General features: G+C 43.5%; 1 protein-coding gene across 1 annotated transcript in view; it reads left to right on the plus strand.

Annotated features, from left to right (window-relative positions):
* LOC119459455 (ribonuclease H2 subunit A-like) overlaps nt 1–14,111 on the plus strand; it is a 42,632-nt gene extending 28,521 nt beyond the window's left edge. The window contains exons 7-9 of the mRNA XM_049666379.1: nt 2,275–2,398; nt 10,698–12,935; nt 13,206–14,111. Of these exons, the coding sequence (XP_049522336.1) occupies nt 2,275–2,398; nt 10,698–10,842 (269 nt within the window). The 3' untranslated portion in view covers nt 10,843–12,935; nt 13,206–14,111. The remainder of the gene's footprint in view (nt 1–2,274; nt 2,399–10,697; nt 12,936–13,205) is intronic.
* The last annotated feature ends 2,983 nt before the right edge of the window (nt 14,112–17,094 follow it).

Consider the following 17,094-nt stretch of genomic DNA (forward strand, 5'->3'; position numbering starts at 1 on the left):
TGAAAGCAGCCGAGTACTGCTTTCATAGCCCTGACATCGTGCTCCTTCACTGTTAAAAAAAAACAAAAAACGATGCACTTCTCGAAGCGTGGCTAACACGTGAGCTGCCAAGGTCCATACTCAACAATAAAAAAACGATGCCGTAGCCACGCTGCAATAGCAAAATCAAGCCGTAGCCAGGCGGCAATAACACGCTATTAACAGGAAAAAAACCTCGTATTATACGCAGATTTTTATGGTAAGTGGGCTGCACTGTAGAGAGGAAAACAGCCTAGTATGCAGTAATCGGAAAGGCCCACACTTGTCTCACCCTTTTGGAAGCCATTGTAGCTGCTTGTCAGAGCGCTCCAATCTCTGCTGTCAGCAGGGTGAATATTCCACATTGTCATTTGAAAGGTCGGGTGGTGATGAGACCGATTGTGCTGAGATGATGCACGCGCAAGGTTTTGCTTGAAATTTCAGCTGTCCTTGCTACACACATAGGCGTATTACTGCAGTATCTGCACACCGTGCTTCCATATAGGCAGTCCTTAAACCTGGTGACAATTCCATAAAGAAATGGCAAAGCGATGAGAGACAGCGAATGAATAAAGTATTGAGGCTGTGGAAGCATGTATAGTTTCATAATGTTTTATTGTAGCGCGTTAATAAAGTATGCTAAATATTATGCACATGTTTAGCGCTGATGTATCACCACAAAATAAAAATGAAGTGAAAGGGTTGCAAAAAAGACGGAAAAAAAACTGTTTCAACCAAACAGCCAATTTTTTTAACACAGTATGCATTCGCAATAAATTGTGTTGTCATGGCACTGCATACAGCCTCGTGAAGTGTACTGCGCACAAGAAATACCAGTGGCACCTAGCAGTGGTGCTTGCTAGCAGGCATTTATTGTTTTTACATGCATAAATAGAGATGCTGTCTTATTGCCAGGAATCACGGAGAAAAGAAATAGACTAGGGGGAAAGCGTCACATGGCAATTTCAAGGCCTAGTCATAAAAACCTACAGGAGTTCACAGATATATGCGGATTTGAGCAACTCTTACATCGAAGGCAGCAAACCTGTATAATAGAGTTCTCACTACCTTTGGAAGTCCTAGGAGCTTGTTATGCCACTGCCCAAAATATACACAAAAACTTTGCAAACCCTTCACCATATCCAAGCACTTTCCATTATATCCAACGCTTGTTCCTGCTTGCAGCACCAGCTCTGCTTACGCTGGCATCTGGTTGTGCTTTCAGACACCTGGGTAGGGCTGCGTTGCTAGCTGTTTTTAGCGATGGCTGATCACCAATGCTGGTGTCCGGTGACGCGTTCTTGCCAATGCCCTAGTTACACTTCGGGGCTCCCAACTCAGGCTGCATTTCTGGCTACTCTTTTCTTGACATTGGATACTGACCACGCTGCTGCACGCCGCTGTCAACTTTCACTGCCACCAGCCTTCATTGCCGACATTCATGAAATCCATTGTGTAACTCCTCTCAACAGCTTCGCTGTGATATAAGAGAAGGGCTCATGGGAAATAGGCCTTCACTGCATAATAGGCAAGTGCTAATTTCAAGCTGCCAAGTGTGCAGAGAGTATGGAGTAGAGTGGATAGCGAGTGGTGAGGGTTGACTGGCATGTCACAAGCCAAACAATGCCTTGAAATGTACGGAAACCATGTAGGGGCCTGTTTACCTAGAATCCCACAAGGCTACTGTAACAAAGGAGGGATGGCATCAGAGGAGCTTGCCTTCACCAAGGCTTGCTTTCTGACATCATGCTCCCTCCTAGTATTTTTCCTTTCTCCAGGTCAGTAATGATCATCCATTCAATTCAATGTTTCTTTTGAGCAGTTATGATGTGGTAGTGGAATCTAATGTGTTGCTGTATGTACAATATAAGGTCACCCCTTTTTTCAGCATATGGCAAAAATGTCAGGAGCCAACTACCCATAAAATATTTTTAGATTCAGTCAAAAGTGTGCATATGTGTTTTTAATAGGACGAGGGGACGTGACACATGACTTTTAATTAAATTTTTGTTCAGTTCTCTATGAGCAAGCCAGTGCTAAGGTGTAAAGGTTTACTTCAATTACAATTATATGTTGCATTAGAGTAGTTGCACTCAGAATGGTTTGTAATCCCCGGGATTTTGGGCATTACTCATTCTACAGCAGTGTACCAACAAAGATCAGATGTGTGCTGCAGAGAGTTTTTATCGTAACATGAGTGTGGGGGCACACTAGAATGTTTTATGTATCACAGACTTCATGCTCTATTTCATGCAGATCCTATGACAAAAAAGTTCCTTTTGGAGAACATCGATACGGTGTTTGGATTTCCCAGCCTCGTGCGCTTCAGTTGGTCTACAGCTGAAAAGTTGCTTGAAGACAATGCTGCCGAAGTTATGTGGTAAGTCACTGGCTGCCTTTATTTTGTGGTATTTCTTTGAGCAGCATAGGCATTCGGTGATACCAGGGTCCTTCCATAATTTTGTTCTGGTCACGGAACTCCCGCGTAATACTATTTCAGCGCTTCATATAGTGCCAGCAGTTAACGCAGTGCTGCGCTGGCGCAAGTAGAAGCTTCTCCGCCCGCTCGATAGCCAGCCCCCAGCGCCATGCTTTTCAGGAGCCGCTACCCTCAATAAACGTCGCGTCGCCCGTTCTCTCACAAGGCACGTGACAATAATATGCTAACTAAAGTAAATAATGAACTATCGAAATGAAATAATCAAAATAAACTAATAACTTACCTACTAACCAAATATAGCTATAAATAGCAAATTTAAATAAATAATCTAACAGAACCAATTAATTATCTAACTTACTAATTAGCAAACTAAAACTATTTATAAATTAGAAAACTAATTATCTAATAAAGCTAACCAACCAATTAACTAAGCTATCTGAACTAAATTCACTAACTACACTTATAACCTACATAACTAAAACAATGAAGACACAAGAAGGAAAAGACACGACACCACGAGCGCTCGTGGTGTCGTGTGTGTTTTCCTTCTTGTGTCTTCGTTTTCTTGCGCAGTTTATAAACGTCTGAAAGCTATGAACCAACTAGCCCACCAGAACGTCCTACTGAAAAACAATGAAGCAAATATAACTTACTAACTAAACTAACTAATGAGCTAAAAATGAACTTACTGAACTAGTTAACCACATATAACTAACTTATCTAACTAGAGAATGGTGTAAATAGAGTGAGCTGACCGAAACATTTTGTGCGAGGAATGCTTGTAGGAGGGAGAGGGGTCACAACGGTGCCGTGTATAATTTAAGCACAAACACATCGCACATTAAATTATTTTGCTAACGTTCACGTTGTCTGTTCACTCTACAAAGATGCTGAAATAAATTTGGAAGAGGTGCCTATCCTTTAAAAGATTTCCATTATCGTGCATCTCGGCCATCTGGTGCGGTAGATTGATCCCCTTCTACTTACGCCTGGGCCTCTGGTGCCACCTTCTGTCCCTATATGGAACTTTCGAGGAAGTTTCGTGACCAGAAGGAAAGTTTAGAAGGACCCTACTGATACCTACACAGCACAGATTGCCTACTAGCTACTTCACTGAACAGGAAGGTCTGACAGTCATCACAATCCTTCGTATTGTTCTAGAGGAAGTGAAGTAAAGGGTTTGATTAATCAAAAAGTTGTCAGATCAAAGTTTGTTGAAGGGACACTACAGTGGAGCTATATCTGTAAGTTGCACTTCTGGAATACCAAAAACACCCGTCCTACGATGAGTGACAGGCAAAGCTTGCAAGCTGGAAAGGGCACGAAAATTAAAAGTGGTAATGCGAACTAAGAATTCGCGTTACAGTAGTTAGCTGTGATGTCATGGATTTTTACGGCATCTGCTCGGAACTAGTTCATAGTTTATCAATAAACAGATTACATTGCATTTTATAGGAATCAAAGACTCAACTAGCTAGTTTTTATATTTTTTCCTGCAGAAGAATGGTTTTAAACTTGCAAATATACTTTTAAGTACAATACAGTCGAACCCGGGTATATCAAACTCGCCCAAAAACTTTTATTAGTTCGATATATGGCATAATTCGATATAGGCCCGCTATAGGATTTGATGATGCAAAGGCACATACCAATAAGAAAAGTACTTTATTAATATGGTGGCTTACTTGCGTGCCCTACTTTGGAACAAAATAGTCCTGGATTTTCTTCTGTTTCAACGACTTCGCTGCCTGCGACAGCACGCACGCCTCCACGTTGTCCAACGAGTCGGAGCAGCTGAGGCCGCAACCTTCTATATTCACGCAATAGCGCCGGACCAACGCAAGTGCACTAATCACTTTCGCTCCTTGGAATCGCTCCTTGGAATCTTGTTCGCGGCGGCGACGTCGGACTTCTTTTCATCGCGCTCGACTCGATTTATAATTTCGAGTTTCGCGGCGAACGGCAAATTCTGCCTCTTTGCACAAGCCATAACGGCAGCGCGCCAAGAAAGTTCACAGAGCTGCCAACAGGCAACACCACCAGCACGGACCACGCTGAATGAGGACTCGAGGAAAATAGGCAGCAGCAGGCACACAAGTATAAAGAAAGAAAAAATGGCACTCACTTGTACCGCCTCCGTGCCTCGGAGAAAGCACGACGGCCTCCGATTGTCTGTAAGCGCTGCGAGCAGGCCAGGATAATTTTTGCAGGGGGGTGTTCGCCCGTGCACAGCCGGGTCTAAACCACTTTTTCTAGCGTGGCGCCGGCAGTTTTCCCCGCCACTGCGAGGGAAAGCCAACTTGCTGGGGCACTTTTGAGGCACATGGAGTTTGATATATCGGTTGGCGTTGCTATTTTCGTTCGATGTAACAGTAACTTTTGCTATATATTCTCAATGTAAATTTACCGGGTTTAGAAATTGTTCGATATACGGGATAATTTGATATAAACGGGTTCGATATAGTCGGGCTCGACTGTATATCACGCTGATATACCAGCACTGTAGTTTGTGTGCAAAATCAAAATAGAGAAACTTTGCCCTTCATTTTTTGTGCTATTAAACAACCGTTTTTCACTGCGTGAGTGAAGGTGAGGTCTTTTAAGGGCACCTAGACCACCTGTAACATTTTGCACACATTTAAATAAACACGCACATCGCTTACAGGGATGATAATCATCTTTAGCAAACATGGCAGCACTACATGTTGCAAGCAAGCCACATAGTATCCAGAAACAATTCTGTGCTCCTCTCCGGGCTTTTCTGATCCATTTTTTCGTGCTGTGATACAAGCAGGGTCATTCGCATAACGTCACCAGGGTAAAATGAATGCTGTTGAATTGGTTCATGCACAATCAGACTTGTATACGTTACAGAAAAAAAAAAGTTACCAATTACTATTACTTCATTCAGAAATGTAATTAATTACAGTGGCCAATTACTGCCCCACGAAAGTAATTGAGGATATTCTAAGAAGTAATAGACTACTAAAATAATAAAATGAGCTGGCCTGGCTCTTTCAGTACGTCCTCTGCCGCACTTCACACATTGTTTATCTTCACGAACAATTGCTTTTCAAAATTTGCTGTGGTCATTTTTTCTAGTTTTCTTGTGAAGACATCAGCAGTTGCACTGTAAACTCTCTAGATGTGTGTGTTGGAGGGAAAGGTAATGTTGTAACATACAAACACTTTGCGCATAAGGTTGTGATTACTCAATGCCATGATGCTCATGTCTGGATTCCTCTACAAAGCGCAACACTCATTGCTGGGGCTTAGAGGAGGCACTCCCGGTAGGGCTAATGAAATGCTGAAAGAACATTGATAGGCGATGTCCTCGCATCAGCATCTGAAGTGGCCATCGCTGTCAAGCCTTAGCGGTGCTGGTTCAATTTGTTGGTCAACATCTGGTGGAGTGTTAAGATGGGGAGACAAATACTGTGCACCTTGGTTCACCTGTCTGAACATGCGCTTTGCAAGGCTGCTGTAGCACACGGGGGGGGGGGGGGGTTCTGCTGTAGTTCCTGCCAAATTCAAGTGCTTAAAGCTGTATCGCCTGTTAAACCTTGTCCCGTTAATGATGTAACTGGACACATGTCATTTGTTAATAAAAAAAGTAATTGAATTACAGTGAGTGTTACAGAGCAATAAGGTGGTCTAACATGTCCCCAACACACAGTCATTCCCTCGGTGTAACCGAGCGAATGAGCACAGCGAAAGATGAAAAAGCGACCGTGGAGCGCAGCGGGGGATGGAAGACTGCGCTAGCGAAGAGTGCGAGGTGGAAAGCGGAGGGGGAGGGTGCAGTGGAAGCATGAGGAGGAAAGTTTAGGAGGAGAGTATGGCGACAGGGCGAAGCGGAAAGCGGCATGCGGAGAGTGCGTCCACTGATATCATATATGGAAACAAAGCGCTGGCGTGGGCTTCGGATCCATGGCGCTTGCGCCACATCGCTTGCGGCGCTGCCGCTAGAGAATTCGCTCGTGTGTTCATGCTTTCTTTCTGAACAATGAGCGACGCAACCGGCGGAAATGCTTCGTCTACGGCTGCTGCTAAACGAGCTACCCGAACAGAGGCTCAGCACCGCCGCCGAGAGAACCCTGTCGTTCAGAATCAAATTCTTTGCCACAATATATCGTAAATTCAAAACACCACATCTGCACTCAAGAGAGAGAGAGAGATAAATGAGATGCGAAAGGTAGGGAGGTTAACTGGAAGGTAGATATTCAGTTTGCTACCCTACACTGGGGAAGGGGTAAGGGGAGACAGAAAGATAAAGAAAAATGCACACACTTGGAGAGGGATATTCGCCTTAGGGAGTATCGTAATCGTTGGTGAGTTTTTTTTTAGCTTGAAGCGACACGGATGACATAATTTTAGGGCTCTTGTGCGTCTGACGTGCAGTTGTAATGCTGAGACCGTGATTTCTGATACCTTCGCAAAATGGCGGGATGCCGCAGTAGTTACCGTAGTTTACGCTTCCAGCCAACTGGAACACTTAGCTCTCTTGTACAGAATAGAGTCATGTCCAGCTGGTAGTAAAATATATCACAAGCTCTCCAATAAAAAATGGGGGCTGTGCTTGCGGCTTCGGAATGACAGGTGATCGGAACCGGGCTCCGTTTTGAAATACGACGCCGCATTTCGTTCTTTAGATGGATGTTTCTAACAGAAGTTTGCAGCTATGTGCAGGAATCCACCAGGAACAAAAATGACTGGTTTTAGCACCGAAGTGCTGCTTAATTGTAACTGCTGACGCCAGCTTCAGTACGGTTAATTCTTGAGTGGTATTAAGGGCGAGTTCACACATAACGAACTACTGATATAACACAACTTTTTGCAGAACTATCAAGTTCGTTATAGATGGGTTCAACTCTAGTAGTATTTGGAATCTTCAGCATCCCTGTCCAGAAACTATTCTTCTTAGCGGTGTTTACCTTCACTATTTTCTTGTTGTTATAGGGACACAAAAGATAAATAGGAATTTAATCAAAACTGGTTGATTATGGTTCTGAAAGCGCATACAAATCAAAGTTACTATTAGTGAATACTTGGCGTGCAAATAAAGATGCAAAATGCAAAAACAGAGAACTACTGGTGATGCCATTATGAAATTGGTGTATCATGACCCCATGGCACTGAATATTGGCGTCATCTAGCCAAAGCTAGATAATTGTTTATTAATAATGAAGAAAAGGATTACAATGCATTCAAAAATAAGCAAAAGCAATCTGATGGCATCCACTACAGTAAAATCCCGGTGATACGATCACGGCAGGTACGAATTTCGGTGTGATACGAATTCGTAACATTCCTCGGCCAAACTACATTGCTCATAATCCGAAAAACTTCGGCTGTTACGAATGCGTTGCCGCGCCCCTGCGGATAATACGAACGTGTGAGCAACAGCGGCGGCGGCGGTTGAGCCAGCAGAGCGACCGGCACAGACAAGCCGGCGCAGCGGGATCTGGGCGGGATCCATAGTCGCCAAGCAACCAGCTAGGTCTTGTGGCTGCGCAATCTCTCATTGGTTCCCCCGTCAAGTGGACCAGACCACATCACAGCCTAGCTGATGCTTTGACCAGCAAGAAAGAAGACGAGGACCGCTGCAGCAGCCGTGACGGCCAAGACGCTCCCTGCACTCGACGTGCTGAGGCGTTTAGTGGCGTGCGAAAACATTCGTGAGATCACGCGCGGGCACTTTTACGCCTAACAAAAGGCGATCGTTGACGATTTGGGCAAGAACAAAATGCACTTGGATAGTAGAACCCCTTTGATACGCTTTTGAAGAGACTGCGAAAAAAAAAAGTTGCAGTTCTGCCCGAAAGGCGAGGCAACGATTGCGATAGCAAATTACTGGACAGCTGTACGAAGTAAGGATAGCAGTTTTATCGGCCGTATAAACTTGCAAGCATTCGCTTACTAACTAACAAGCATGGTGTCATGCTGCTCACAGGTAAACACGAACCCATCTCGCTCGATGACCGCGGGAATTCGCTGTCAAAACGCTGGAGCAAGGAAGCGCGGCCGGCAGTAGCGGCTGTCTCTCACTTCAACGCAAATTAAACGTCGAAAGCACAACACATACTGAGCTATCTGGCTGTAGGCGCACTTTGTCAACATCGCAGATCGTTCTGAAGATGAGGCCCACGCGGGCGCACGCACTTTGCACACGTTGCAGCAATGTGCCGGTCGCTTGTTGCAACGCACCGGTCACTTTTTGCAACATACAAACTGTCTATAAACATACATACAAACATACAAACTGTCTACAAACATACAAACGCCGCATTCAAATCCAACGTAAGATGCAGGAAAATTGCAGATTGGCGACGTATCAAGGGGAACTTAATACATGCAAGTAAATATAGGATTTAGGTCGGGATTGCGAAAACGCGACGTAGCAGCTGAGAAAACGCAGCAGCGAGGAACGTATCAATGGGGTTCTACTATTATGAATTTTTTCTGCTAAAAATAAATAATTTTTTCTTTATTTTGTGTATTGTTTGATGATACAAATATTTCACGCGACCCCGCGAGATTCGCATCACCAAGGTTCTACTGTACATGGTGGCAACCAACTAAGTGCAAAAGCATGCATATCTCGCATCATTCAAATGATCCTTAACCAGTAGTATATGTCCTCAATACTATGCAGCTGATAATCGTCACTTCATATAAACACCTCGGTATTCACATGACAGACAGCCTCTCATGCAATTTAATTGTGGAATTCATATCTAACCACGCTAATTGTATGCTGGGGTTCTTACGACAGAATTTCTCATCTGCAACTGTCCCGGTAAAGTTATCCTTATACAAAGCACTAATACAACCTAAGTTCGGATATGCATGTTCAATATGGGACCCTTGGCATGCTTCCTTCATGAACATTGTTGAGTCCATTCAGAACCTTATTCTCATCATGCTAGTGTCTCCTCCATCAAATCAACCCTTGGTTAACTGACCTCGCCTTGCGGCGCAAGTATTCTCGTCTATGTCTTTTTAATAAAATTTATTGCACCAATTCTGTTCTTAAGGACCAACTTCTATTTTGTCCATCTTATATTTCGTCATGCGTTGGCCACCAGTCGAAGGTTGGAGTGCCGATTTGCCACACCAGTGCTTACCTCAACTCCTTCATTCCGCGCACCAGTACAGAATGGAACCACCTTCCAACCTCCATCGCTGCTCTCACCGACAGTTCCAAAGTGTGCCATAACTATACTATGTCTTCCCACTCTCTTCTAATGCCCTGTGGGCCTTGAGAGTATTGACAATAAATAAATAAATAAATAAATAAATAAATAAATAAATAAATTTGTGGATTTCTCTGCACAGCAAGGGCTCAAATACACAAAAATACCATGGAATTCTGAATGTGACCATGACATCATTGGCAAATTCACCAAGAGAGAGTGTTGATACAATGCCAAATGACAATAACACAGAGGGAACAAATATGACAGGACAAGCACCGACTTCCAACCAACGTATATATGGAAGTATTATACCAACGTATAAAGTCATATGGAAGCAAAATGACCCAACTAGCCCAGATCAAGGTATTATTACTCAAAAAGAGAGGAATGGCCTTGATAATTTTTGTCTGTAAGTAAGGTTTCATGTTTTCAGTATTTATTTTTCTTCAAATTCGGTAGTTATTTATTGTTGTTTATTTTTTCTACCTCTGAATTGTTTTTTTTTGTTTTTTTTTTCTTCCGGTGTCTAATTTTAATGCTGGAGAGAAATCGGTATTTATTGGGGGTTGTGTTGTAAAGCAAACTGCATAATTACTGGAGAAAATATAACACGCCTGACATCGCACAACTTTATTGAATACAGACCAAACATTTTACACAAAAATGCACCCACGAGTGAAAACAACAGCTGAAATTCGACGCTTTCTGTAGCTTAAAATTAATACTTAAACATTTAGAAAAAATTTACATGTACATTGTGACAGATTTGCTAGCCATCGGAGCACACTCCTTGCAGCTCAAATTTGGTTTTTTTCGATTTTCTCCGATTTAGGGAAGACCACCTTGAGGGTTAATTTTCTATGTATACCGTTATATACCGAAAACACGGTACCCTAGCTATGTAAGCAATCCTTTTTAAGCAATAAAGTTAGGCGACTGTTAAATGAGTAATCTACCTGTCTAGACTGGTTTAGTATGTATATAACTCTATTGCAATTTTAATGATGTTCGATGGTACACTTGCTTGTTGAATGCTGCAGGGACGAAGAGGACAGTGCTGAGCAGAGTGGCATGGCATCAATCCAATCATTCTTCCAGAGAGACTCCAACCGAGGAAAGAAATTAGCTGCAAAAGAAAGCTCCTTCTTCACCAGCCGCGCAATCAGCCAACTCCATGTATTGTAGCTTCTTCTGTGGGCACGTGCATGCACTGGTTGGAGTACGGTACCAATGTGTTTTCTCCTGGAGAGTTATTAGTGTAGTGCAATTACATTTCTACATTTTAACTGCATCTTCAGGGCTGCTTTAGCTGTGTATTTCTGCCTTGTGACTAATCTGTGGCAAGTTTTATAAGTCCAGTTGAATCTCGATAATTCGAACTCGAAGGGGTCCGAAAATTTGTTTGAATTAAAAGAAGGACGTATTTTTGAAGTATTCGTACACCATATATAGCACGATGCCCGAACGGTGCGAGTCGTGAAATATCGCGGCACGTAAGCGCATAGTGAGCGCGGGCCACGAAACTGCTCATGCCGGCAAACGCTCGCTTCCCGATAACGGTAGAAAACGAAACTTAAAAGAGCGGGCGGTGCCGGCACGGCGACGGGTGCGCGCGGGGACCGTCGAAGGTGAGGGTGGAGGCTGGCAGGGAAGCGGATTTGGCCTTGGCAACTCCGCCTCTTCGGTAGCAGTGGCTTCGGTGGCTCCCCTCGCCCTCCCTTTCAACTCCCTCGCAGCTCCCACACTTTCGGCTGTCTCTGTGTGCGCCCGCCGCCGTGCCGGCGCCAGCTTAGCCCGCTTCCTGAAGTTTCGTTTTCTGCCGATATCGGGAAGCGAGCGTTTGCCGGCATTGGCAGTTACGTTGGCCGGACTGGGCCTCCGCCACTGCTTCCCTCTGTAACGTGCAAGGTCCACACGTGACTGGAAAATAGAGGAAGCATAAAGGAGAAGGGTTCACTGCTATTTTCTCCGCTTGGCTGAGATGTCGGCATTAGAGTGTACTAGAATACGGTTGTCTAGTCGGCACGTACACGCATGTTTCGGCGCGACGCAGAAATGTCGACCTTGCTATTTGAGAGAGGGTGAAATTTCCGCCGCAGGTGATTTTCTTTGTTTTTTCCCCCTTCCTTCGCGCGCTACATTGAGGGGTCTCCTGAGCTTTTGCCCTATGGCGGTGTATGAGCAATGCCGGTCGGAGGCACCACCGTGTGATTTGGCGCGCTGCTAAGAACATTGTCGGTGCACGGTATGTTCGAATTAACCGTCGCAAATGCTTTCGCGTTCGAATTACCGGACGTTTTTGCCCATTGGAATACACATAACTTTGACGGGACCACAGCGTCAGTTCGAATTAACCGGTAGTTCGAATTAAGCGTGTTCGAGATTCGACTGTGTGTGTGTGTGTATATATATATTGTTACGTAGAACGTAACAATATAACATAATATTACCAATTCATAGCAATATTTCTTCATTTGGGGGCTTTGCCGCAAGGCATATGTAATAAAAGAAAACAAAATCAGATATGTGCTCACCCTAATTAACCACTGAATGCCTAATTTACAGTTAAACCTGCTTATAACGAACCTCCATATAACGAATTCCTGGATATAGCGAAGTTTTTCTATTCCCCGCCGTTACTCCATAGAAACACATGTATTTGAGACCTCTACGTAACGAAGTGGCAGCGGGAGACCCCCTCGAAATAACGAATTTTCCCCGCCGACAACCTAGAGATTTTGCCCCAAATTTTGTAATTTTTGCGCGAGCAGCAACCGGAAGCACCTTCTCCGCCGCGACGGAATGTGAAGCGGCGGCGGCGCGCTTGGCGTGCTCGAATTCACAGCGACAGCGAGGCGAGAGCGAGCGCACATGTGCGTGTGTGCAAGCGTGCGCAAGGTGGGCCTGCATCCCTTGACCCGGCGATCTTGCCGCCGCGGGCGTTGGCGGCAAGCTGGCCTAGCCCGCCAAGCCGGCACTCTCCATTTCCAATTGATGTTTCCGAAGGAAAAAAAGATGTTTTTTTGTTTTTTTTCAACGCGCTGGCAGCGCCACTCTTTGGTTACTGCGCAAGTCTCTGCGCTTCACTTCACTAACCTGACACTAGGTGACACTATACAACGCTACGACACCATCGTGCAGACTAGCTCCCGTAGCTTCGACCATGTGCTGTAGTACGTGTGCTTAGGCATTAGTCTACCGATTTATTTAAACAGCGAATGTTTCCAAGTTTATCCTTACTTGTACAAGTTTATCCTTACTATCCGTACTTTGTATCAGTGGCGCACCGACGGGGGGGGGGATTCGGGGATTGTCACCCCCCCCTGAGGCTGCCTTAACCCCTCCTTTTGCTTAACCCCTTTCCTTTGCTTACGCATTTGAGTACTGCAACTAAGATGTAAGACGCGCAACCGTCTGCACACTCGCAAAAAGCGCATTTTTTTTACAATTTCCCGTGAAGAAATCTAAATTAGTGCTGTTTAGATGGTATTGGCAAACTGTCAACCCCCCCCTGGCAGAGATCCTGGGTGCGCTACTGCTTTGTATAGCTGTCTGCTAATTTGCTGTCGCAATTGATGCTTCGCCTTTCGGCCGAAACTGGGACTTTTTTGTTCATTGCAACTTTAGTTTATTGGGAGTAAATCTGGAGCGATAGTTGTATTTCTGTATGAAAGCATGAGGTACGCGGTACTGTACAAGATAATTTTTTCCTCTCTTTTGGTCACGGAATACGGGTGCGCGTTACAATTGAGGGCGCGTTAGAATCGAGTAAATATGGTAAGCATTTCTTCTTCGAATTTTCGTGCCGAACCTGCGTATTACGAAATCCTCTTTATAACGAAGTTTTTCGGAAATTTGACAATTTCCTTATATCCAGGTTTAACCGTACTTTTGACTTTTGCAAAAAATTTGAAGCTTTGTGGCTCCTCAGACTTTTGCGCCTATATTGAAAAACTAAACTTAAAAGCTTCATTGGTCTGCTATATTTCTAAATATTGTTATGTCATGAATTTGAGATGAGCATTTGGTCTTTCATCGAGCAGTGATGAAAATTTATACAGGTTCGTATGTAATTAAAGAATGTTTTTTCTCATCTCCAGCGCTCTTTATATTAGCCCTTTATGGACGAGACACATAAATACCCAAAGGAAGTGTTTATTTTTCATCGAAATGTTCAAAATAAACCAGGAATAAGCATATTCAATAAAAAGAAAAAAATATTTTGCGGACAATAGGGAGGTAACACTAGCTAGAACCCCGGAAGTGAGCTTCACCCCAAGGCACCAATGGCTTCGTTTAGAACTTGTACAGACAATTCTCGTTGGATGTGAAACATTGCTGTACATTGCATTTGCTTTATACCATTACCTGTGTGATACTACCACTGCAGCCAGGGATCTTGCATTTGTCTCTCCTCTGACCATGCTATATATAAATAAAAATAAAAAAATGAAGCGAGTTGCATGCCAAACTTCTTCCTTGTCCGGTGTTCCTGCTATAGTCCAACAAATGATGCTTGCTGCCTGTCATTCATTGTTGACCAAAGACATTTATAGCTAGCAACTCCGTACTCAATGCTAATTCTCGGCAAGAAAATTAAATTTTTTCTGTGCATTGCTATGGGCAACACTTGTCCTTAAAGGGTTAACAAACCTCATAAATTCGATCTTGCTGGCTGCTTGAAACTGAAAAAATTTAGTTTATTGAGGCAGAGGTTCGTGTTGCAATTGAAGCACTTGAAAATCGTGGGTCCTTGCAGTTAGGCTGTTTGCACCGTTGTTGCGTGTTAATAACAAGGCGTCAGTGTCGCTGCTTCATACTTAAAAAAAAAAAAAAAGGTTGCGGCTGGGAGAACTCTGAAGTACTCAATTGGGACTCTTCATGCTCTTTCTTTCTCTTGGGTAGAAACAGCTGCAACTATGCCTCTTTACATTACTAGGTGCAGGATCTCTTTGTCCACTCCATGCCATATTTTTATTGCTTTGAGGCACGCGTTTGGAGTGAATGCAAATTTTCTTACTTGCCTCGCTCCTTTTGTTTATTATTGGAGATGTCATGCTTTGAATATTGTATGTCTAGTCCCTGCCATCTTTGTCACTGAGACAGTTGCCATTACTCTCAGCCTACAGGTAGAAGATGTGTCCTGAGCCAACTTGACCCATAAAAAGAATGTGCATTCATTACATAAAATGAGCACAAAACCCTCCAGTTACAACCCTTATCTGAGCCAAGCACACATGGTCAAAAGTAAACAAAGCTTGCGAGTGTTAGGCATAGCCATGCACTCAGTGCTGCATTGCCGCAACACAACTCGTGAAATTGAGTATTCAAAGAACCACTAATGCCACCACAGTGGATGTCTGTGGTCTTGCTGCTCTCCTCATTTCACCAGCACTATTATATCATCCGTATTATATTTGTGTACGTTTCACTTTGTCAGTTTCCACCTAACCATGGGAGTACACAAGAAGGCATAAATGCTCATTGTTGCATATTTGTCAAAAAGCGGGAATCCAGGCATTCTGCAGCTAAACTCACATTCTAGTAGCCTTATGACAATGACAATGATAGAAAAACGTGAATTTGCGTATGGTTGACTTCAGGCTCATGGTCTTTATGCATGCTTGCTTCTTGTTCACTTTATTGCCTGGAGGTGTTGCTTGAAGATTATCATCGAAAGCACAGCCTACACAGGATATACAGACCAAAACTGGCCCGTAATTTCTGCATGTTAATGTGAACTCTGTATATGCTTGGCATGTCACGAATTTCCTGCACTTGGTGTTACGGGGTTAAAGACAATTTGCTTCTGAATTCTATGGCAAGAGCATAATAGTAAACGCTCATTGCAAGAGAACTAGCAGCGTGGTTAAAAAAATTGATAAGCGGTTCAATAAATATAGAATGGCCTTATACAACTTTATTACCTATTTAAGGCCTGTTCAACTGCCATTTACCCAGCAGTAGTTGATGTCAATGCAAAAGTGAAAAAAGACAGGCTGGGTAACAAGCAATTGTCAATTACAGTATCAATGCTAGGAATAGTAGAGGAGAGGTGTTGGTAGAATTTGTGGAAAGGAATAGACTCTGAATAATGAATACCTTCTTCAGGAAGTGCAGTAACAGGAAATGGAGCTGTAGAAGCCCTATTGGGAGAAAGAAGATTAAATAGATTTTATATGATTCTGTCGATTCCAGCACAGTGCAGTATGTAGAAATGGTAGTTAGGTAAAATGCAGTGATCATAGGTTAGTGAGGTCTAGGATTGCTCTCAATTTGAAGAGAGAAAGAGCAATATTAGTCGAGTGAAAGTGGTCAACCTAGACGCAGTAAGAGTAAAAGCAGACGAATTCATGTTGGAGCTCGTGAGCAAATATTCAGCTTTAGAACAGGACAATGAAAATAACATAGAGGTAATGAATGAAACTGCAACTAAGCTGATTTCAGAAGCAGTAAGTTAAGTGGAAAGTAAGGCACTAAGGCAAACAGTAGGTAAGCTCTCCAAAGTAACAAGGGACCTAATAAAGAAACGACAAAGCATGAAAGTGTCTAATACTGGTGTCACATGTACACTTCTGATCGCGATCGGGGCTGATCCGGATTGGATTTCTTGATTGCGATCAACAATGGTCGCTGCTACATGGTGCAACGATCCGGATTGAGTTATTATTGTCTGCTGATCGTCAACAACTCTCAGAACTGCATAATGCCATGGCTACAAATTCCGATTTGCAAAATATGGTTAAATTTGGACAATATTTCAATTTCGCAGCTCACTATTGCTGATAAAGGTTTCTAACGTTTTTTATTGAGCTACCTTCAATTTTTGTTTTTAGTGTTTTCAGAATACTTCACTAAAAAGGGGGTGCAGACATCAGCCTGCGATCGTGATCAAGAGGCCTAATCACGATTCATGGATCGCGTTTGTCCGGTTCCGGATCCTGCAAGATTGTGATCGCAAAGACCGTATTGCAACACTCAATCTGGATCAAGCTCAATCCGGATTGGCCCCGATCGGGATTAGAAGTGTACGTGTGACACCGGTATAACTCAAGAGATCGGGTTTCTATGAACTGTCGAAGCTGGTAAACAAGAAGTAAGCAACATTCGAAATTATAACGTCGGAAAGATTGAGGAAGCAGTAAAACATTCATGAGCCATTCCACTCTGTGAAGGTGGATGACCAACGAAGCTGTTTAGCTCACGACAAAGAGGTGACACAGAATTTTGAACAAAGGTACGAACATATTTATTCTCCTGATCGGTGGTCATCGTGACGGTAAGTATGCACACACATTCGCATATCAGCTCTGTTTTAAATTGGCGCTACTGAACTTTTTAAAAAGTACGGGCCTGGACATAACATATGGCAGTGCTTGCCATATGTTTTACATCCTCCTTCTCACATCATCGTCACCCATCATGCGCCTCTTTCTT

Source organism: Dermacentor silvarum, chromosome 1 (assembly GCF_013339745.2).
Source record: "Dermacentor silvarum isolate Dsil-2018 chromosome 1, BIME_Dsil_1.4, whole genome shotgun sequence".
Classification (NCBI taxonomy): Eukaryota; Metazoa; Arthropoda; class Arachnida; order Ixodida; family Ixodidae; genus Dermacentor; species Dermacentor silvarum.